General features: G+C 40.9%; 1 protein-coding gene across 3 annotated transcripts in view; it reads left to right on the top strand.

Moving 5' to 3' along the window:
• Positions 1-22,494, top strand: part of trim2a (tripartite motif containing 2a) — a 107,910-nt gene extending 85,416 nt beyond the window's left edge. For 2 of the 3 annotated variants that reach the window (XM_084318899.1, XM_084318900.1), the window contains exons 9-12: positions 6,052-6,232; positions 8,860-8,930; positions 17,474-17,614; positions 20,801-22,494. In XM_084318899.1, the coding sequence (XP_084175025.1) occupies positions 6,052-6,232; positions 8,860-8,930; positions 17,474-17,614; positions 20,801-20,953 (546 nt within the window). In that variant the 3' untranslated portion in view covers positions 20,954-22,494. The remainder of the gene's footprint in view (positions 1-6,051; positions 6,233-8,859; positions 8,931-17,473; positions 17,615-20,800) is intronic. The other variant, XM_084318901.1, reaches the window with a different exon arrangement.
• Positions 22,495-25,182: the final 2,688 nt, after the last annotated feature.

A 25,182-nucleotide genomic window follows, 5' to 3' on the forward strand; every position in this document is an offset into this window, starting at 1 on the left:
GAGGTACGAGCTCTGCTTGATGGAGATAGGCAGCTCGTTCCTCTTGAAGCTGTGGAGGTACGAGCTCTGCTTGATGGAGATAGGCAGCTCGTTCCTCTTGAAGCTGTGGAGGTACGAGCTCTGCTTGATGGAGATAGGCAGCTCGTTCCTCTTGAAGCTGTGGAGGTACGAGCTCTGCTTGATGGAGATAGGCAGCTCGTTCCTCTTGAAGCTGTGGAGGTACGAGCTCTGCTTGATGGAGATAGGCAGCTCGTTCCTCTTGAAGCTGTGGAGGTACGAGCTCTGCTTGATGGAGATAGGCAGCTCGTTCCTCTTGAAGCTGTGGAGGTACGAGCTCTGCTTGATGGAGATAGGCAGCTCGTTCCTCTTGAAGCTGTGGAGGTACGAGCTCTGCTTGATGGAGATAGGCAGCTCGTTCCTCTTGAAGCTGTGGAGGTACGAGCTCTGCTTGATGGAGATAGGCAGCGTGTTCCTCTTGAAGCTGTGGAGGTACGAGCTCTGCTTGATGGGGATAGGCAGCTCGTTCCTCTTGAAGCTGTGGAGGTACGAGCTCTGCTTGATGGAGATAGGCAGCTCGTTCCTCTTGAAGCTGTGGAGGTACGAGCTCTGCTTGATGGAGATAGGCAGCTCGTTCCTCTTGAAGCTGTGGAGGTACGAGCTCTGCTTGATGGGGATAGGCAGCGTGTTCCTCTTGAAGCTGTGGAGGTACGAGCTCTGCTTGATGGGGATAGGCAGCGTGTTCCTCTTGAAGCTGTGGAGGTACGAGCTCTGCTTGATGGGGATAGGCAGCTCGTTCCAATCCTGGGCTCCAGAGAAAGCAAGGGAGCACTGGCCTAGATTGGAACGGAAAGAAGCAGGCTTCAGGTTTGCTATGCTTGCTCTAGTTCTGTGGTTGTGGGATTCACTGACCGGGGTGAAGTAGTTCTGGAGGTATCTAGGGGACCTTTGGTTGATAATATTGTGCACTACGTTGAGTCTGAGCTGAGTAACTCTGGCCTCCACAGGAAGCCAGTTTAGCTCCTGGAAGTGCCTCCTCCCTATGTGGGTGCGGGGGCCAAGACCCATTACCACCCAGCTTATTTTGGGAAACCTGAAGCTTCTTTTTTATGGTCCCTGTCAGGGCCAGGCCCTCAAACCAAGATACGCTACCGTAATCAAAGTGGTTTGGGTATATCTCTCTCTCTCTCTCTCTCTCTCTCTCTCTCTCTCTCTCTCTCTCTCTCTCTCACTCTCACTCTCACTCTCACTCTCACTCTCACTCTCACTCTCACTCTCACACTCACTCAAGGTTTGGGTATCTCTATCTGGCTATAGACGCTTTCACTTTGCTCTCTCTCTCTATCTCTCTCTTTCTCTCTCTCTCACTCACTCAAGGTTTCGGTATCTCTATCTGGCTATAGATGCTTTCACTGGAATTCTGTTGCTAGGGAACAGTTTGGACCCAAGTTTATTTCCTGTCAGTTATTGCATTAGTTATTGCAGAACTTTTTTTATTGCACTGTAAAAAACTGTGATTTTATATGTCTGCTCATTTTGTCTATTCTATTCTAGTCACTTTGAAACCATCTATAACTCTTTCTTTATATATCATGTCCAATAGCGCCCCCTGTTGAACAAGCCCTCAGTAGATCTATGGGATACATAGCGCTGCTGGCGGGACAAAACCTCATAACTCCAAAAACCCAACTTTTCAGCAGATGAAAAAAACGAACACAGATTTGAGGGTGAATAGAGTTAGGAGGTTTAGACAGATGATCAGTTTAATGCTTTCCCATTGTTTAAACTTTGTAAAACCCACACACACATATGGAGGATGATCTACGGAGTTGATTTATATATAAAAAAAATTAAATGGAGTTATGAGGTTTTGTCCCGCCGCTGGTAAACAAACTACCCTCCCACTCAGGGCTTTATGGGGTAGAACACATAGTAGCATACTACAAAAACCTAGGGGTCCGCAAGGACGACTTCAAGCTGGAAATGGTAACAACAGATGAGGTACTCAATAAACTGAGCGCCCTCCAACCTAACAAGGCCACTGGCCACGACAACATCCCTTCCAAATTCCTCAGAGACTCAGCAGCCGCCATCACCCCAATCATCACACACATAATAAACCTCTCCATAAAACAGGGACACGTCCCCAAGGACTTCAAAATTGCGAGGGTGACCCCTCTGCACAAAAAGGGCAGCAAATTAGACCCAGGCAACTACCGCCCTGTTTCTATTCTCACCTCCATCTCGAAAGTCATGGAAAAAATAGTCTACGAACAGGTCGAAAAGTACCTAGCGGAAAAAAATCTAATCTACGAATTCCAATCTGGCTTCAGAACATCCCACTCCACTGACACATGCCTTCTCTATTTGAATGACCACATCAAACAAGAGGTGGACGCAGGCAAATACTGCGGCATGGTCATGCTGGACCTACAAAAGGCCTTTGACACGGTCAATCACTCCATTCTGATTGACAAGCTAAAAGCAATTGGTTTTGATAGTCTATCAGTGAGCTGGATGCAATCCTACCTTGAGGGGAGGGAACAGATGGTGGAGGTAAACGGTACCCTATCCCCCCCCCTCACAGTGAGCTGTGGTGTTCCACAAGGAAGCATACTAGGACCGCTACTGTTCCTAATTTATGCAAATGACATGTCGTCAGCTTGTGACTGCAACTTGTTCCTGTTTGCGGACGACTCAGCCCTGCTGGTCTCTGACAAGAACAAGTTACAGGTTGAAAAAACCCTCAGCTCGGAACTAGGCAGAATCTGCATATGGCTCGCTGATAACAAACTATCATTACACATGGGCAAAACAGAGTCCATTCTCTTCGGTTCAAATAACAAACTCAGCAAGACCGACGGCTTCTCAGTTACAGTGGGTGACAATATTGTCACAAGGAAAGATGAAATTACCTACCTGGGTTCCATCCTAGAGGCTAATCTCTCCTGTGACAAAATGGCATCCAATGTAATAAAAAAAGTCAACCAACAAACTCGATTCTTGTACCGGATCTCCTCTCTGGTAAACAAGAATACCCTGAAGACTCTGACAGGAGCACTCATTCAGGGGTACTACGACTATGCTTGCACCTCATGGTACCAAAGCACCTCAAAGGCGCTAAAAACAAAATTACAAACATCTCAAAACAAACTGGTCAGACTACTACTTGACCTTACCCCCAGAACCCACCTCACCCCTGCCCACTTTGACAACCTAGGATGGCTTAGAGTAGACGACAGAGTACAGCAACTTGCAATGGGCCTGGTCTACAAGATACACTACACGACCAAGGTACCCATGTACATGTCAAAATACTTCCCAAAGGTCAGTGAATACCACGATCACAACACCAGAGGGAGCTCCACAAATCATGTTAAACCCAGATTCGGCTCAAATAAGGGACTAAACACGTTTCGCAATTATGCCACATCAATGTGGAACGCCCTACCCAAAGCTGTAAAGGAATGTGGATCACTACCCACTTTCAAAACCTCTCTCAAGGGACACCTACGGGAGACTGCAATTCAACACTGGCCCCTGTAAATATCCTAACCCAACCCCCTCCAATGTACAGTCATTTACCTAGTATGGTTTTGTCAATAGTCCAATGTACAATTTTGTTTGTTTGTACAGTGTCTCCCCCCCCCCCCCCCCCTCAATGTACAGTTTTGCTTGTATATACAGTGTGCCCCCCCCCCCCCAACCACCTCCAATGTAGATTACCCAGTATGGTTGTCAATATCCCAGTGTACCCAACCCCCCCCACCCAACCTCCTCCAATGTACAGTTTCTACGTCAAATGTATATACTCCCTTTTCCTGACTCCTTCTGTATCACAAACAGTACTGTATTTGCAAATCTGGTATGTCATAAATGTATAGATGTAGCAGTACTGACTATCTGTATGTCATATATGTCCTGATGAATTGAAAATGGGGGACCCTGATGTAAACAAGACGAAAGTCTTTCTCTGGTCTGCATCCCCTTAACAATTGTGTGTATTGAGCTGTACTGTATTGTACCCATTCTGCAATCTGTTAATAAAGTTTTCAATCAATCAATCAATCAAGCAGCGATAGATGCATGGAGTCCTTAACCTCGAATCGGCCCTTTACATTTCTGCAAGGTCAATGTGAAAATAACTCTTGAAGCAGGTGAGCACAAAAGCTTGTGCTAGTGACAGGTTGTAAATGTCAGCCAACTCTGATGAACAGACCCTTGTCCTGGCCGGCCACCTTCTGTGTGTTTGTTCTCCTCCTAGAACCGTACACGCATCTCCTGTTCAGTGGTCAAAACCCCTCTCTGTTGGTTGGTGTTGAGAGCCTCGAAGCGGGCGTAGAACTCCTTCAGCTCATCTGGCAGTGAGGGTTGGCTGGTTGTGGCCTCCCTGCTCCTCTGCTTCAGATTCAGATTCAGATTCCCTTATCTAGCCATTTGTGTAAACACATAGGTAATTGTTGCGGGCGGCATTACAGTGTATGTTTTTTTTCTTCTTTTTTTTCACAATAACAACAACAATAACAACAGACACAGGACAAAAACAGTGCAGTGGAGGATTAATCATTTAAATAAATATATATATATATATATAAAGTGTAAAGTGCAGAGTTCCAGTTAGACCAGTGCAGCATTTTGCCAGTGTCATTGTGCCAGTGTCACTTGGGGGCGGGGGCCTGAGTCATTGATCAGCCTGGCGGCTGAGGCGGCTCAGTCTGTGTCAGGCTTTCACAGCCTTCGGCATCCGCAACCTTCTCCCAGAGGGGAGCAGGGTGAAGAGGCCGGGGTGGGAGGGGTCGGCCATGATCTTCCTTGCTCTCTTCAGCGCCCTGGAGTCTTGTAGTCTGTGATGTGTTGCCAGCCTTGCAACATGCATCAGGAATCTGTGGTGGAGTAGACTCTCCCTCCAGCTTCAGTCTGTACTGTCTCTTGGCCTCTCTGATGGATCTACTCAGGTCGTATCTGGCCTTCTTGTAGTCCTCAGCGTTGCCTGAGGCAAATGCAAACGAACATCACAGTTAATCCAGGGTTTTTGGTTTGGGTATGTCCTGCAACATTGTTTTCCACACATGGAAGCATGTTCCACAGTAGATTCATCCCTCAGAGCAGCAGTTTTAAACACGTCCCAGTTTGTACTCCCAACGCAATGTTTGAATGCACGTAAAATAAATAAACAGCTTTGCAGTGTCGATGGCAACCAGATAAACTATTAACCCTTTCGCTACCACACTACAGAAGGTTAACCGGTTAACCGTCTGTAGTGTGGTAGTGAAAGGGTTAACCTTCTGTAGTGTGGTTGTGAAAGGGTTAACCCTTTGTCATGTGGCGGTGAATACCTTCTGTATTGTCGCAGTGAAAGGGTTAACCCTGTGGTAGTGAAAGGGTTAATGTAGTTTCTAAAACGTCTTCTAATTGAGACCATTTTGTAAAATTAGTTAAAACGTATAGCCGCACCCAGCCAGTAAAAGGGACAGGTGTCTAATGTATATGGGTCTCTGATTTTAATTGACATTTGACTGTAACCGGAGATTATCTTTCCTCATATAGAATAGAATAGGATAGAATAGAATAGAAATCCTTTAATAATCCAGAGGGAAATTCGGCACTACAGATCGCTCACATTGAACAACAATAAACATTTAGGTAGTCAATGGGACTAAAATAAGAATAGAATAATATTAAAAATAAGAATAGAATTAAATACGGTCCGGGTCCGGGATATACATTCTGTTATGTATATACATTCTAAAATCTTAAATATAAACTATCCAGCCAAAAATATACAGAAATATACAGAAAAATTTACAGTAATAAGTGTAAACATTTTAAGTGTCCAGGAAGATTGTGAGAAGTGTAAACATTTTTAAAGTGTCCAGGAAGATTTCTCCAGGCTGCACTGTCACCCTGTGCTCAGTGATGCAGTGAGGCACAGTGATGCATTATAGAGTCTAATGGCTGTCGGAATGAAGGTCTTCCATACATATATTAATAGGAGTAAACCGTGCCAAGCCCCAGATCACCACTCATTCTGTCTCTCATCCTTTCTCTCTCCAGGCCAAGATCGGCTCCGGCAAGCTGATGGGCCCCAAGGGTGTGTCGGTGGACAGGAACGGCCACATCATCGTGGTCGATAACAAGTCATGCTGCGTCTTCATCTTCCAGCCCAACGGCAAGCTGGTCACCAAGTTTGGTAACCGTGGCAACGGTGACAGGCAGTTTGCAGGTACACTCAACGGTAATACGTGCACTCCCCTCTATTGCCCCTCTCTCCAGCCGACTCTCACACCTGCATGTGGATTAAGGAGCCAACTGGCGAGGTTCTAGTATACCCAACCCTTTCACTACCACACTACAGAAGGTTACCCTTTCACTACCACACTACATAAGGCTAACCTTTCACTACCACGCTACAGATGGTTAACCATCTGTAGGGTGGTAGTGAAAGGGTTAGCCTTCTGTAGTGTGGTTGTGAAAGGGTTAACCATTTGTCGCGTGGCAATGAAAGGGTTAATGGTGCCCTTTCAGATTCATAGATAAGAGTTTGGCACACCTAGTGATAAGACACTAATACTGGTACCATACTTGCAATAGAAATACACGATACAATATGAAATATATGATATAACTTGTCAGTTAGAACATGTATTGCCACTTACAATGAATGTGGTGTAACTAACTCTGGTATAATATATTCTATTCTGGCATGATATTTCTCTTTGTCCTGGGCCCTCATTTATCAACAATGCGTAGAAAGTGTTCTATTTCCGTTCCTACGCACGGAATTTAGAATGTGTATACTACGCACACTCCGTGTTGATAAATACCATTTGTTCTACGCTCCGCGCTCGTGCACAATTTTAAGTATTTGCATATAGAACCGCCCGTAATTAACCATATACGGTAATGAAACACCCCCATGAAATGTGGAAAAGTGGACTAAGCCAAGCGAACATGTGTTATGGGAGAAATACACGACAGGCTGACAGACGTGTACGCGGTGATGTCGGATATGATATCTATTAACTTCCTAAAGACCATTGCTGCCTGGGCAGCGCAAACACTAATAAAGACCGTTAACCACTGTTTGCCGTTGGTGTCATTAATAACCATGCTGGAATATGAATGCCCTTTTTCGTTTCGTTCGATTAATACCCAGGGATTAAAGTTCTCTGTCAATTTGATTCCAAATCGCGACGGATTTTCCGTAAATTTTCTACCTGCATGGTTTAATATGATTTGTAGAGGCATACAATCTATTTTGATGTCGGTATTAGGTATAGCCTATATAAATTATATATGCATAGCCTACATTATGCAACAGTCATTTGCGCATAACGCAGCATGGCACAAGGAGCCCCGCGAAGCATGCATACAGTAAACTAACTTGATCGTTAATATAACTGTTGTCCTTGTATCTTTACGCTTATGAAAACATTTAATAATATTTATAGGCTATAGGCCCTCGTTTGGCCATAATAGCCTATTCTCAAATGGCTAAATCTCCTCGCTGACGGACCCATGTATAGCCTATATCATATTCCTATATGTCTCCAAGGAATCGTGGGGCTCGGGGAAGAAAGGGAACCCCTGCTATAGCCTATCCTTTATAATGTTATAGGCTATTTTATTTACAGTAGTCTATTTATGATTTGTTTCCATAGCCGGTCTCAGTTATGCTGTGGCTGAGATGGGTCGGGATTAATGAAGCTGATAGGAGACTGCTTCTCAGCTATACGAATTAAAGCCACAATTGAAAATAATGTACTTCCTTCTTGACAATAGCATATACTATAACAATAATACGAGAACATACAAGAACAATGAATCTCACTGCCATGTAGCCTACGCCATGTATAGCCTGCCTATGTGATCAATAAAAACGCGAACTTGAATTCCATCATCATATTTATGTTGTGTCTGTCCACTATGTTTGTTACTTTGTTATTTTTTCCCCTATGTAAAGCGACCTTGGGTCTCTTGAAAGGCGCTATATAAAATGAAGCTATTATTATTATTATTATTATTATTATTATTATTATTATTATTATTATTATTATTATTATTATTATTATTATTATTATTATTATTATTATTATTATTATTATTATTATTATTATTATTATTATTATTATTATTGTTATTATTATTATCACGTCTGTGCGGGAGCTCACAAATAGACTGTGTTAGTCTCAGTGAAGTTTCAACAGAGGTAATCTATTCTAACCAACAAATTGAAGTAGAAAGCATTTCGTTGTGACCAATCTTATTTGGAAACATGACACACAAAATAATAGTATTTTGCTTTTTATTTTAAACAATATTTAATCGCGTTTGGAGGTGGGTGTTCTGCGTCTGCCCCCCCCCGTGCCAAACAAGCAGGCCAACCTCTTGTTCGCGCGTGAGCCCGTTATAATTACACTACTGTCACTATTTTACAATTAACTATAATGAATTACGGATCATACCGAACACGTCAGTCAAACTAATGCACGAAAGCTTATTTCCGTGTGCAGTATTCATATTCTACCGCTGGCCGCCAGGTACGCATGGTCTGAGCTGTGCGTATATATACACACAAAGTCAAGCACACGTTCAAATTGATAAGTCCCACACTTTGCTTAGAAATGATCGTACGCACGGGTTACGCACATATCTGTGCGTACGCACCATTGATAAATGAGGGCCCAGCTGGTGTTTCTAATACATGTTGTTGCTCATATTTTGGCTGGCATGACTTCCAAAAACATTTCCCATGCACCACCATATCTAATCAAGCTATTTCTTATCGTGTTTGTCTCCCTAAGAATATAATTCATTAACGACCTAGAAACAAGGTATAACCTTGGCCTCTATTCATTTCAGGTCCTCACTTTGCTGCAGTCAACCAGAGCAATGAAATCATTGTAACAGACTTCCACAATCACTCTGTCAAGGTAAACCAAAACACAAGATGGGACTTGAGGTTGATGTTTTAACAATGTTTATAGGAAAACAAAACATGGGTAACTTACAACATATTTTGAAAACCACTTATTTTACAGTGTTTGTATGCGTCGAAAGGATTTGCTAATTTATTAACATACTGTACGGTATTAGCACACTGGAGGTTTCCTGAGTTATAGTAAATCTACATTATCCATACTAGAGACATTTGGAGTCTTTTCAGGATATAAAACGAATCAAAATAAAAGCACACTTATGTTACTTAAGAGAAAGGGAAAAAGCGCCGGTACACACGCAGTTTGCGAGTTCCCCCAAAGGATTTACTTAGGGATAAAGATAACCCCGGATATTAAAGACTTAGTACAAAATAACTATGATCCAATAATGACAGATGTAGAGAATAGCCTTGAAAGATGGAGTAAATTACCAATAGCAATGATAGGCAGAGTGAAAATTATTAAAATGACTATATTGCCTAAATTCCTATACCTATTCCAGTCAATACCAATGCCCTTACCGGAAACTTTCTTTCGGAGATTAAAAACGATGTTCAGGACTTCCGGTTGTGTGATGTCCGGGTAGCAGCTTGAATCTCGAGCTCCTCAGAACCCCCGAGATAAACGACCCAACAAACAGATATTGTCAGCAACATTTAACGAGTGAAACGGTAAGAAGTCTAAAGATGAGCCCGAAGAAACGAAGTGCTAAAAGAAATACCAAAACCGACTCTGGAAATGAGAAAGATGTCACAGATGAACAGGCTTGTCAAACCAGCTCTTCCGACACTGACGAGGAAACAGAGAGAGAGGAATCCGCGATTCTAAAAGAATTAAAAGATCTAAGGAGAGAGAATAAAGAAGCACACAATGCCACCCAGTCTTCAGTGAGCAAACTTGAAACATCTATGTCGCAAGTAACTGAATGGATTGACAAAACAGAAGGTAGAATTACGGTAATTGAAAAAGAAATCACGAAACTGGATGATAGTGGAATGAGACACCAGAGGGCGCTCAAATACCTTGTAAGAAGAGATGCAGAAATTACAGCAACCTGTGAAGACTTGCAAAATAGACTCAGACGCAACAATATCCGGATCTACCAAGTCCCTGAAGGTAGCGAGGACAAGGATACTAAAGAGTTTGTGAAGCAGCTATTGACAACATCCCTGAAAATAACACCTGAACTTGAGTCTGAGATTAAGATAGAAAGAGCGCACAGATCACTGATGGCCAAACCGAGAGAGTCTAGCGCACCCCCGCGCTCTATCATTGTGCGCTTTCTAGATTTCAATATCAAAGAACAGGTTCTACAGCTCGCATGGGGACAAACCGTCACATTTCAAGGGAAAAGGATCTATTTTGATCACGATTACTCCCCAGACCTGCAAAAGAAGAGGGGTCAGGTGCGTCACGTCATCAAACAGCTGAAGGAAAAAGGGATACGCGCTAATTGCCCATACCCGGCACGACTCAGGATGACAACAGAATCGGGAACGAAGGTGTTTGACTCTCTGGTAGATGCAATTCCCACACTGAAAGAACTGGGAATTCATGTCCAAATCGACGAAAGAGGGAAACTACAAAGAGAACTGACAAGGGACAGGGACAGGTGGCGAACACAAAGAAGAGGGCGTGAGCAGCGAACGAAAGGAGCCATGACGTCACTATCTGCCGCAGACCTAAGATCATTCATGGACGATAAAGATGAGTAAACCAGTTAGATATAGTAAACTAACGAAATGTTTACAATAAGTGTAAAACACAAGAAATAATGGACATGCTGCTGACTAATATGATTATCATTTACCCTGAGTATTAATTACCTGTTGGGAACATTTAAATATATTAAATCTACTTTAATTTATATGTGGTTCTGAGGCCAGAGACTGAGCCATAGACGGATCACACTTAGCCTGTGTTACCAGGCAAAGGTTAACCCTATACGTTCGTGGTTAACTTCTCTGCACTTAGTGCAATATGCTCCCTGAGAGAGAAAGCTACACCTCTCTAGAACATCGGGAGATTATTTCATTTGTGATTTATGTAAGACAGCTTACTGGAAAATTGGAAGCCCTAGGTTTTCCCTTACAAGTGAATAGGGGACCATTTTGTTTTGTTTTTTATGTTGTATACTCTTTGACAAATGCCTCAAGCTCATATACTATGGAAGATAGATCTATGTTGTACATACGAAATACAATGACATTATGACAAGCCTTAAATGTATTAGTTACAATATAAATGGTCTTAACAACCCAATAAAGAGGAAAAAACTTTTTGGACAACTTAAGAAAATGCAGTGCTCTATAGCATTCATTCAAGAAACGCACTTATCAATGAACGAACACCAGAAACTGAAGAGAGAATGGGTGGGCCAGGTGTATAGTGCGTCCTGTCAAACAGGGAAAAAGAGAGGAGTGGCTATTCTATTTAACAAATCAGTATACTTCACCAAAGAAAAGGAAATTGCAGATGACCAGGGCAGATATGTTATGGTCCTGGGGTCAATAGGAGGATCAATCATAACCTTTCTAAATATATATGCACCAAATGAAGACTGCCCCAATTTCTTTAAAGGTATAGCCTCACTTTTGGCTGGTAATGCCAAAGGAATTATCCTTATGGCCGGTGATTTCAACTGTGTACTAAATCCAAAAGTAGACAAACTGCCTGTAGATTGTGGACCCATTTCAAAAAAATCTAGATCACTGAATGCAATGATAAAAGAATTTGGACTTATAGATGCATGGCGTTTCCACCATCCTAGGCAGAAAGACTTTACCTTTAGGTCTGGGGTCCATGGTAGCTACTCTCGGATAGATTACTTCTGTATTTCCAAGCAAGATATTGACAAAGTTGAATCATGTATCATTGAACCAGCGACCATCTCAGATCATGGACCTCTAACTCTTCAACTTAACCTCAGTACCAATAAAATCTTTAAATATTGGAGGCTCAATGTATCCATGCTGTCTGACTCTCACACACGGGAGAGGATAAGTGAAGAACTGAAGAGTTATTTTGATCTCAACAATAAGGGGGATGTCTCACCATCAATTTTATGGGACGCGGCAAAGGCTGTAATGAGAGGTAAAATTATCTCAATTTCAAGTGCACTAAAGAAACAGCGAAATGAAAAACAGCAGAACCTAGAAAATGAGTTAAAAATACTAGAAAGGAAACATAAACTGAACAGAGATGAAGAAGATTTAAAAGCTCTACTAACCTGCAAACAAAAACTAGATGACCTGTTGACATACAAAGCGGAAGGAGCCCTTAGATTTGCTGGTAGGAATTACTATGAGATGGGAAATAGGGCAAGCAAGCTACTGTCATTCCAGCTCCACAAAATACAGTCAAGTCGGATAGTTCCAAAGATTAAACACCCCAGCACACACATGGAAGTAATGCAAACGCAAGAAATTGCTAATGCATTTGCAGATTACTATACCGACCTCTACAAAGCACAGCAATTGGAAAACAAGAAAGAAAAAATCAACAACTTCTTAGATAACCTTAAACTTTCTAAACTATCCCCAGATGAGGCGGATGAGCTAACCTCCCCTATTACGGAGAAGGAGATAGGGGAAACTATTCAGATGCTTAAGAACAATAAATCACCAGGTACAGATGGGTTTTCAAATGAATTTTATAAACATTTCACTGAACAATTAACACCAGTATTAAGTGTAGTTTATAACTATGCCCTATCTGAGAGAGATCCACCAGGAAGCTGGTCAGAAGCTATTGTCTCGGTAATACATAAAGAAGGTAAAGACCCCACAAGATGTAGTTCCTATAGGCCCATAAGTCTCCTTTGCAACGATTTCAAGATATTGACATCTATACTTAAAAAAAGAATACAGAAACATATAACAAAACTGATACACCCAGACCAGACTGGCTTTATCACTGGTCGACAGGGTGCTAACAACATCAGAAGAACTTTAAATCTGCAAACAGTGGCTGGATTTCGAAAAGAACCATCAATGCTTCTCGGCTTAGATGCCGAGAAGGCATTTGATAGAGTTGATTGGCTGTACCTTGAACTAACATTGAAAGGTATGGGATTCAATAACACATTTATAGAATGGATAAAATGTTTATATAAAAATCCTAAGTCTAGAGTAAGGGTGAATGGTCACTGCTCTCACTTCTTTGACATACAGAGAGGGACACGCCAAGGAGACGTTTTGTCTCCATTACTATTCGCGATTGGCATAGAGCCACTAGCGGAGATGATTAGATCAAACCCTCAGATACAGGGAATAGATGACCAAAAAGGCATTACACACAAGATCTCGCTATTTGCTGATGACATTTTACTTTATATCAAAAACCCTTTAGAATCAATTCCAAACATAATGATGGATTTAAGAAATTACGGCGAACTGTCGGGTTATAAGATAAATGAGACCAAATCAGAAGCCATGATGATAGTGGGAACATGGCCAATACATCTGAATAGTATAGCACCCTTCCATTGGGCTAGAGACGGATTCAGGTATTTAGGAATCATTTTGACTCCCAGCAGCAATCAGTTATATCAAGCAAACTACGAAAAGTTGATTGTACAAATCAAATCAGACATGGCCAGATGGGACATTTTACCTCTCTCCCTAGTGGGAAGAATAGAATCAATTCGAATGAATGTGCTACCTAGACTTATTTTTCTCTTCCAGTCTCTACCTATACCAATACCTGCCACTACCTTTAAAAGGTTAGATAAACTCCTATCCAAATTTATCTGGCAGAGGAAAAAACCTAGAGTAAGGCTTAAAACACTATGTTTGCCAAAGAACAAGGGTGGTCTTGGTCTACCAAACCTAAGAAACTACTACTGGGCAGCTCAATTACGCATACTTGTGCATTGGATACAAAAGGACCTAGACTCAGGATGGGTACAGATTGAGCAAAACTCAATTCCAAAGACCCCTCTCAGATCCATAATATTCCTGGGGAAAGCATACTGGAAAAAAATTAAGATTGGTAACAAATGGATTACAAATACATTAAAGGTATGGGAAAGTGTAAGGAAAAAGGGGGGAGGTCCACGATCAATATCTAGGGCCATGCCAATAGCAGACAATACAGAATTCCGGCCAGCTATGGAGGATGGGGGTTTTAAAAAATGGGCGGATTTGGGCCTGGTTACTATCAATCAATTAATGGAAGGAGACTGTTTTAAATCGTTTGCACAGCTACAGCAATGTTTTGATCTACCTTCGAAAGACATGTTTAGATACTTTCAAATAAGACACTATGTAATGACTCACAGTGAGTGGGAAGCAATTAAGAGACCACCAACAAATGTGGAGCGGTACTTTATAAACACAATAGAAAAAAACTTGATGGAAAGAAAGCAGATATCCAATATTTACAACATGTTACAACTAGACGATCCAGGAGACACCACCTATATTAAAGAAAAATGGGAGTTGGAAGCTAATGTGATCATAGAAAATGAAGAATGGGAGGACAGCCATTCAAGCAATCATAAAATCACAAATAGCCCAATGTGGAAGGAGTTTGACTGGAAGGTCAAGGTCAGGTACTTTAGGACTCCTCAAGTTCTCTCCGGATTTGCTGGTGGGTCCTCACCACTATGTTGGAGAGGATGTGGAATGATCGGAGATCATACACATATTTTCTGGGACTGTCCAAGGGTGCAGACATTTTGGATGAATATCAAAAATGAGATTAAAACCATTCTAGATCTTGACTTACCTCTGAATCCATCGTACTATATCTTGGGATGTATACCGAAAGGCACATACTATGGAGATACGTTATATATCTTGAGAGTGATACTGTTAATAGCAAGGAAAATGATAACTATGGCATGGCTACAAAATCAACCACCGACAATCAAACAATGGACCAAGAGACTGAGACAGATGTATACAATGGAAGAAATGACTGCACAATTGCAACTGAAAAAAGATATGTTTATGCAGAGATGGTCACTTGTAACCTTGTACCTGGAGATACATTAGCATGAGCCTGACGCCCTCTCTCTTTTTTTTCTTTTCTTTTTTTGTTGTTCTTTTTTTTCTGTTAAAGTATATATTTTTTTCCTTTTGCTAAATTTATTTTTCTATTTATTTTTTCGTTTCTTATCCTACAAAAAATCATACAAAAAAATATTGTAAAAATCCCTCCCCACTGGGTTGTTTAAGAGGCGTACTCGGATTATACAGCTTATTTTGATTACGCTGAATACCTTAAACAAATTGAATAAGAGGGAAGAGCCTGAGTAACAAATGTCATTGACTATGTGAATCAAGTATATTATACTGTATGATTAATGCAATGTGATGTTCAATATGACACAAAATAAAAGAAAGTTCAAAAAAAAAAAACGATGTTCACGCGTTTCATATGGAACAATAAAAACCCCAGGTTGAAACTGACACTCCTTTACCTCCCGTATGACAGAGGAGGGCTTAGACTTCCAGATATGAGGCTTTATTACTGGGCGGCACAGCTCAGGACAGCAATGTTCTACTTTCAATATGCATATATACCGGCTTGGATGGAGATAGAAAAAGAAGAGACAAAAATTACACTAGATGAATATATGTATTCACGATACAGAGTAACCTATTGATAAAACATACAAAAAACCTGTTCCTCCAAAATACAGTAAGGATCTGGCACAAAGCACACTTACACTTAGGTAGAAGGGATAAATTATCGGGGTATACACCAATCTGGGGGAATGAGGAATTTAAACCGGGAAGGAATGATGGGGGATAAAAAATTTGGGCAGAAAGAGGTTTAGGCAAGATTAAAAACGTATACATAGAGGGGGAATTGATGACCTTCGAACAGATAGTAAGTACATTTGATATCCCAAGAACCCATAGATTTAAATACTTTCAAATCAGTAGCTACATAGTCTCAAAGAACAGGGACACAGCAGGAACCACCCACATCCATAATAGAAAGACTTACGAGGGACAATATGGATGGGAGAGGACAATTATCCAAGTTTTATGATGTGTTGTTATCAGGATCGGAAGAGAGCTCTTTGAGCAGTTTGCGGGCATGGGAGAGGGACATGGGGGTAGAAATAGCAGAAGAGGACTGGGAACAAGCATGTGAAATGTCACAGACCCTTTCAATTAATACCAGATGTAAACTTCTACAATATAAGTGGGTACATAGAGTATACATGACACCAGAGAAATTACACAAGTTTTATCCCATGATCCCGGATGAATGTACTAGGTGTGGAAGAGAGGTGGGGACCCTGTACCATTGTATGTGGGCATGCGAGAAGATACAGGAATATTGGAAAGAGATTTTGGAGCTCATATCTGAGATGACAGAGATAGAAATCCCGACCGATCCTAAATTATGTATACTACACTTATATCCAGATAAATTTCCAGCTTATGTTAGAAAGAGGAAATTTATCAATTTCAAGCCAAGAGAGTGATAGCTCTGAACTGGAAGGAGATACAGAGACCAGGAGCTAAACAATGGTTAAAGGAAGTGTCCGAAAACTTAGCAATGGAAAAGCTAACATACATACAAAAGGGAAAAACAGAACAATTTGAAAGGACATGGACGTCATTTATACATTTCTTGAAAAACGTGAGAATCTAAAAGAAAGGGATAGGAAACAAGAGAGGTTAGGAATAGGAAGGGGAAAAAAGTAGGGATGCTCGATATTGGCTTTTTTACCGATATACCGATATTGTCCAACTCTTAAATTCCGATACCGATATCAACCGATACCGATATATGCAGGGTTTCCGCCCCCCAAAAAAATGGAATAATTTCAGGTAATTAACATTACATATCTCTTGTTGTGGAATTAACACAACATTATGCATACTTTTGACAATAAATAAAATAAAAATGTGTTCTTACTTGCTTGCCTGGGTAAATAAAGGTTATAGAATTATATATTTTTTGAAAACCGATACCGATATTTTCCGATATCACATTTTAATGCCAATATGGGTAGACCGATAATATCGGACATCCCTAGAAAAAAGCAGATAAGGGTAGAGAAGCTGAAGAGGGTTTTTTATTTGTATTTGTTTTTGTTATTGTAGTATGTGTACGTGAATGTCAATTAAAATTATAATTAGGGAAGGGAGGGGGTTGAAATGTGTTTTTGTCCTGTGTTACTGTCTGTATGTATGTACCGTATGTATGTATGTATGTATGTATGTATAAAAGAAAAAAAATACAATAAAAATATTGTTTAAAAAACAAAATCTACATTATCCCTTTCACTACCACACTACAGACGGTTAACCATCTGTGTAAATGTCTGTAGTGTGGTAGTGAAAGGGTTACCCTTCTGTAGCGTGGCTGTGAAAGGGTTTAACCCTTTGTCGTGTGGCAGTGAAAGGGTTAACCTTCTGTATTGTCATGGTGAAAAGGGTTAACCATTTGGTAGTGAAAGGGTTTAACATACGGTATTAGCACACTGGAGGTTTCCTGAGTTCTAGTAGATCTACATTATTGTCTGTTTGTTGATTACTGTCTCGGGGGGGGGTTAAAACAAAACCTAGGTGTTCAACACGGAGGGGGAGTTCCTGTTAAAGTTTGGTTCTAACGGCGAGGGCAACGGTCAGTTCAACGCGCCCACGGGCGTGGCAGTGGACGTCAACGGCAACATCATAGTGGCAGACTGGGGCAACAGCAGAATACAGGTGACGGCAGGAAAAATCTATAAAAAGATTTAATATTTTTTTTAAATGGTCTATCTTTTCTCTTGATCGTCCAATCACAATTGCTGCTTCGCAAGGGGAGCAACAGTTGTGATTGGAGGATCAATAAAAGAGGGCGGGTCTTGAGATATGTCAATAGAGGCCTTTCACAGAATGTTTACAATGACCATTTTTGTCCTCCCATTTTGGAAGAAACAACAGTCGCTACACTCAAAACAACGGTTGCTATGCGTTAAAATACGAGAAATATATTTAAAAAATATATATTAATTGGTGTCTTGTTACTGGATATTGTAAACAAGTCGCATTGGAACACTAATACCGGTGATACCTCTACACCGCTGCGCATAAATTAGGCATTTTCTTTCAAAAGCGGTTACCATTGGTGAAGGCAGCCATGGAAGAAGGAGAACTATACAGACATTCTATGGAAGGCCTGTGTTTGTTACCCCCGTCTCCCTGTCACCATCCACAGTTGTTTTATGTGCCACTGAGTTTTACAGTCTAATATTTGATTATAACTGGCATAGGGATAATGTCTCTCTCTCTCTCTCTCTCTCTCTCTCTCTCTCTCTCTCTCTCTCTCTCTCTCTCTCTCTCTCTCTCTCTCTCTCTCTCTCTCTCTCTCTCTCTGTTTCTGTCTCTGTCTCTGTCTCTCTCTCTCTCTCTCTCTCTCTCTCTCTCTCTCTCTCTATAAATAATAATTTATACCATATACAGAGAAACAAACAATCCACAGTTTAAACAAGAAAATGTTTAATAATAATAATAATAATAATAATAATAATAATAATAATAATAATAATAATAATAATAATAATAATAATAATAATAATAATAATAATAATAATAATAATAATAATAAAAAATATATATTAAAAGAAATAATAATATTTAGTCAGTATGAAAGTCAAATGTGATCTGAATAGTGAGATCTTTTATAATTTTTTTTCTTCTTTATTATTATTATTATTATTATTATTATTATTATTATTTAATTTGTTCTTGTTTAACACTTTGACGACCGATGGGCTTAGTCTAATTAGTGGCTAGAGGACCGGGGAATGTAAACAAACATGTGGGTTTTCTAACAGCTATATCTATACTTTATACTGTTGCTATCTGTCCATTCTCATTGTCAATTGAGTACATAAACCGTCCCTTCAGAATGGCTTAAAGAAAATCCATCGGTAGGTTGTCATTTTATAGCGCCGTGAATACAAGCCTTATCGCAGATTTTGTATCATCTATTTTCTGGAAAGCTAGTTATAGAGCTAAAGGCTACTAACGTTATATTTAACGGCATTTCCGTTGTATATATGCTAATGAAATAACACAAACTGCTTATGATCTGGACTATCCCAGAGCATCTATTGATTAAAGGGGGGCGGCGGGGGACGTCGATTAGTATTATCGATTACTAATACAGTGTCCGTGTAAGTAGCCACATTCACAGATCGATTGCTTGTGTTGCACAGCAAGCTCCGATCCGGCTATAAATTAGGTGATAAATGTCTTACCGTCAGCCCGTGTGATACCCGGCAGCATTTCCCCGTTATCGATCGGCATCTGGTAGATCGATATGTCCATTGGTTGATAAATCCCCTTATTCCATGGTGAAATATCCGCTTCGAAACGTGATACACGGTGCATGCTGTTGGTTTGTGATCAGAGTAATATGATACTCCGTTGGAGGGTAAAAAAAAAATTCCATTCGCCCCCACAATGATACGGCAGTGGAGCGATGGCGCCCCTAAGAGGATCTGGCCGGTATTGCATGTTGCCAATTCCACAGAGGCGGGTAGATCTGCAGAGTCGATCGGGGATCTTGATCCGGTTATTAATATGGAATAAAACAATAACAACTTGCCACGGCTATATACGTGCCTCTGGTCCACAACGCATGGCACCGAAACACGTATATATACGTGGCTGGTCCTTAACACTTTGGGTGCCGGGAGCCGTCTTTAGACGTCTTTGCTGGCCATGCTAAAGTTGCCGGGGGACGCTGTACGTCGTCTTTATATCAATATTTCAAAAATCTGCGATCGGATTCATAATGTCCCTCCGCTGGCCTGAGATCCACCAGCAGGACCCACTGAGCTCTCTGGCGGTTCAGGAGCGCCATCTGGTGGCCGATCGGCGCAAGCGCTTAACAGGAAGCGCACTAGAGGTTTTGCTAGACGTCCGTATTGCTTCCGGCCACTCGGTACATGTCCCGTGACTCTAGCTCGTCACTCTACATAGCGATCGATTGCCAATAACTCGATAAACAACATGATTTGGACGTATATACCATTATACAAGCTGGAGATGGACCGGGTAATAATATATCCCATAATGATAAAATTTCTACTCGACGATGATCGCCCAACGGCGCGCGGAGACTGGGGTGAGTTTCAGCGTGTAACGTTACCGTCTTCGATAATAACTGATATTATCAACATTTGACCCACATTAGATGATTGGTATAACGCTGCCCACGGAATTATAAACGCCCCCTCGCCCATCCGGTCAACATCAGATGACGTGTAGTAACTTCTAGAAGTACGTCTAGTTGGAATTTTTTATATCGCGCTGATTGCCATCAAACTGTATTTCATCATCAATATAATGCATTTGGGGCTATATATCACGTTCTGGAGAAAGCTGCAGAAAGAGATGAAAACATACTTATACATTAGACCATACTTTACTATGAATATGTGAATGAAAAAGTTTAACGTTGCTACACAATGAACAATACATATAGGACTTTGAATGGGCCCTAATAATGGCAATGTAGCAATAGAATTTAAAAAGTTATAGCCCTGCAAAGAAGGGGACTTTCTCCATAGACAAATAGCGCTGGCAATCTATGGTATATCATTAATTTAACCTTAGGCAACCAAAGTGTTAAAGTGTTAAACTGTGGATTGTTTGTTTCTTTGTATATTGTATAAATTATTATTTTGTGTAAATTAGGTTGTACGCCGACCATCAAGTAATACTTGTTTAGTTTAGGAATAGGGGGCAGGTAACTATAAGAATTATTCTTCTTCCTGCTCCTTTTGCCCATGGTATGGTATTTATGATTTTGTATGAAAAAAAACTGTATAAAACTCTATGATTGTATTGCTTCCATGTGGCAAATAAAACTCTGAATCTGAATCTCTCTCTGTTATGCAGGTGTTTGATGGCAGCGGCTCCTTCCTGTCATACATCAACACGTCAGCTGACCCGCTGTATGGCCCCCAGGGACTAGCCCTCACCTCCGACGGCCATGTTGTGGTAGCTGACTCCGGCAACCACTGTTTCAAAGTCTACCGCTACCTACAATAGCTCTACTTCCTCGATATACAAACTGTACAGTGTATATAGACAACCATTACCCCCCCCCCCACCCCCCCACACACACTATACTATATTATATAGTAACTATAACACAGACACAACACAGAGTAATTGACGAATTTGCACTCATCCACATATCCCTCAGTCACGCCACCACCGTGCCATCTGTCTGGCTGTTCACCCCTTGTGTCGGTCTCCGTGGCAACCCCTTCAGCCGTGAAACATGGGAGAAAGGGACGGGCGGTTGAAGTACTGTAGGAGGGACTACGATTAGTCCTGGAGGGATTGGAGTTCACGAGAGTCACTCATAATAACCATGCTCTCTATGAGATACATTCTGTTGTACCTTTCATTTGTTTTTGACACAGCCCTTGGTGTAAGTAAAGGAAAACTGGAAAAGAATGTTATTGTGAAAATGTATTCCAGATGAATTGATGTTGAGATGGTTCGGTTTGTCGACCCGAGATTAAAATGCTAAATTAAAGTCTGAGGTAAATTGCCTGTGCTTTGCTCACAGAGAAGCATCGGAGGGTGTATTGATTACTTGAAAAGTAGTGATAACTTTATTAACACAATAAATGTTGCTTTTTGTCAAATGTTCTTCTACTTATGTAGCAGGGTCATACTGAAGCATGATGACACATTTATTTGCATGCGATGTTGACCAATGGTCATCACACAAACTGCTGTGCACAATATCCAAATATAATAAACAAACACTCCAGTTTTTTCCAATTATGACATTTTCTCAGTATTTATAGAAGTGATTAGGCCTACTTAGTGTCGTATGCCGCCGTCACCACTTTGAATTAACAATAGAAATGCACTCCTGCCTACTCCTTAATGTACTGTATGGTGCTGTCTTGTCTACTGGATTGGCTCAAGGACACATTAACTATTATCGGTTTTACAAGACTACAATAACAAATCTGTTGTTCAACACTGGTGTGTGTACGCAAGTGTGTGTTTGTGTGTGTGTCCCTGTCTTGTTTTACAGCTCATTAATATACAAAACAATCCCCTTGACATGTTGACTCTTCATTTATTTTGGACATGTATGAACATCCTAGGATGTGTTGTCATATTTACAGGTATTTAGATGTGTAAGTTAACTGAATGCAGAGAATATCACAAAGGAGGTGAACACGTCATTCCAAAGGGTTTATACATAGGTAGCCTTGCTGTACTCTTGATTTATCATCAAATGATGGCAATATAAATGGAATGAGATACTGAGTCACTGTCTTCTCAACTCTATCCTCACCTTGACACCTTGTTGTAGGCCTATTAGTCAAATTATCTGTTGTCTACCTTCACAAAGAAATGGCTAGTTGAGGTGTGTTTTGCTTATCAACCTATGTTCCCATTAGAAAGCCTCTCCTGTCAAAATAGTTACATAATCCTCAGCTATGATTGATTTGTTCTCAAAGCATACATTTTTCATCAATATTAATTCAGGGTGATGTACACAACGCTGTTATTTGTTTTCATCTGTCATGTTTATATCTGTGATGCCAAATGGAATTAAAGTGCCCATAGAAAATATTATTGTGTTTGTTCTTAGTTCCAATTACATGATATTATGTATGCAACATTTAGTTTGCTGCATATTTTCTGTGCCTGTTTATTGAGAAGATTAATTTAAGAATTGTATGCTGCACGCCCCCGCACCAATGACTAGAATGTAAAGTTTAAGTGAGCTTGGCAAAGTCAATCTTTTATCAACAGAAATATGTTTTTATCAGAAGTTAATATTAAAGATAAAGTTAATCAAATAAATAATTGGGAGTAGTAAGGGCCAACCAGAAAAGGAGAAGGTGCTTCGCCCATTGACAGAGGGACCTGATGTTGATTATAGCGCCACTATGTGGCCGATTGGTATAATATTAGCTGTAAGGCATTGGCACACCGATGTAAACTGAATATACATTATTGGAAATATGAAAGAGGAGGTTATTATTACAAAGTTAAAACTGGGAAAACAGTGCATTACATAAAACATTTAATTGGGAAACACCCTACAGGTCTGTGTGATCACTGCCTGGAAAAGGAATCTTGTTATTAATCGTAGTAGGTACTAAGGGGAAATAGAGAGACAAAAGAATAGGATGGAGAAGTGGGAATTGAAGATGTGACATTTATAAAGATATTCAAGTAGAGAACGTCATGGGGAGAACCCGCTTTGTAAGATTGGATTTAATGAAATGGTCCGAGTTACACAGAAGATGGTGGTAATGTAACATTATTGGATGCCAACCGCCATGAAAGACCAACAAGAAGAAGAACTCTTCCTCCTGAAGCACCCGTCTTCAAATCCTTCAGTAGGTTTTGTGATCTGCACAGTGTCAGTCAGCTAATCACCCAACCCACGTGGTGTGTGATTCAACACAAACTACCATTGATCTCATTCTGACCTTGGACAAGTCCAGGATCTCCAATAAAGGGGTTAGAAAACAAAAGGCCGGCTGCCACAAAACAGTCACATCTAGGGACCTTAAAACCTACTCTAGTGAGGCCTTTAACCAATAACTGGAGAGCCTGGACTGGTCAGATGAGCTCAGTGGTACACTATAGTGACTAGTTGAAGAAACATGGGTTGGCTTCAAAACCAAATTCTTATCAATACTAAACAACATGGCCCCCCTGAGAACCACCAGGGTTAAAAATCGCGCTGAGCCATGGATGCATTCAGACATACTGACCGCTATGAAAACCAGAGACAAAAAATGCTCTGAACTTCATAAAAGTCAGTCAAAACATACCAAAAGGAAAAAGTTATTTCCAAGCCCACGTGGTTAAACTCGAACAACAACGAAACAGGCTAAGAAGCGATGTAAATACCATGATCAAATCTGCACACAAAAAAATCGTCAATGATAAAACTGAGGAAAACAAAAACAAACCCTGTGAGCTTTGGAAATTACTCGGCTGCAGTAAGAAACTGAAAACCAGATTTACAAACATCAACAGACGGACAACAATCTCATCACAGACAAGCTGGATGTGGCCAATTACTTAAAAATATTCTTTACAAACATAGCCACAACACTGGTAAATAAACGACCCTCCCACTCTGGGCATTTTGGTGTAGAACACATCCTAGCCTTCTACAAAAACCTAGGGGTTCGCAAAGACGATTTCAAACTCGAAATGGTAACAACTAATGATGTGTTCAAAAAAACTGAACACCCTCCAACCTAACAAGGCCACTGGCCATGACAACATCCCCTCCAAATTCCTCAGAGACTCAGCAGCCACCATCACCCCAGTCTTCACACACATAATAAACCTCTCCATAAAACAAGGACACGTCCCCAAAGTCTTCAAAATTGCAAGAGTGACCCCCCTGCACAAAAAAGGCAGCAAATTAGACCCAGGCAACTACCGCCCTATTTCTATTCTTACCTCCATCTCGAAAGTGGGGGGAAAAAAGTACCTTGAGGGGAAAATCTAATCTACGAATTCCAATCTGGCTTCAGAACATCCCACTCCACTGACACATGCCTTCTCTATTTGAACGACCACATCAAACAAGAGGTGGACGCGGGCAAATACTGCGGCATGGTCATGATGGACCTCCAAAAGGCTTTCGACACTGTCAATCACTCCATTCTGATTGACACGGTAAAAGCAATTGGTTTTGATAGTTTATCAGTGAGCTGGATGCAATCCTACCTGGAGGGGAGAGAACAGATGGGAGAGGTAAATGGTACCCCCCCCCTCCCAGTGAACTGTGGTGTTCCACAAGGAAGCATACTAGGACCGTTAGTGTTCCTAATTTATGCAAATGACATGTCATCAGCTTGTGACTGCAACTTGTTCCTGTTCACGGATGACTCAGCCCTGCTGGTCTCTGACAAGAACAAGTTACAGGTTGAACAAACCCTCAGCTCAGAACTCGGCAGAATCTGCACCCGGCTCGCTGATAACAAACTATCATTACACCTGGGTAAAACAGAGTCCATTCTCTTTAGATCAAATAACAAACTCAGCAAGACCAATGGCTTCTCAGTTACAGTGGGTGACAATATTGTCACAAGGAAAGATGAAATTACATACCTGGGTTCCATCCTAGAGGCAAATCTTTCCTGTGACAAAATGGCATCCAATGTAATAAAAAAAAACGAACAAGATTCTTGTACCAGATCTCCTCTCTGGTAAACAAAAATACCCTGAAGACTCTTAACAGGAGCACTCATTCAAGGGTACTACGACTA

The sequence above is a fragment of the Notolepis coatsorum genome (assembly GCF_963971535.1).
Source record: "Notolepis coatsorum genome assembly, chromosome: 7".
NCBI lineage: Eukaryota > Metazoa > Chordata > Actinopteri > Aulopiformes > Paralepididae > Notolepis > Notolepis coatsorum.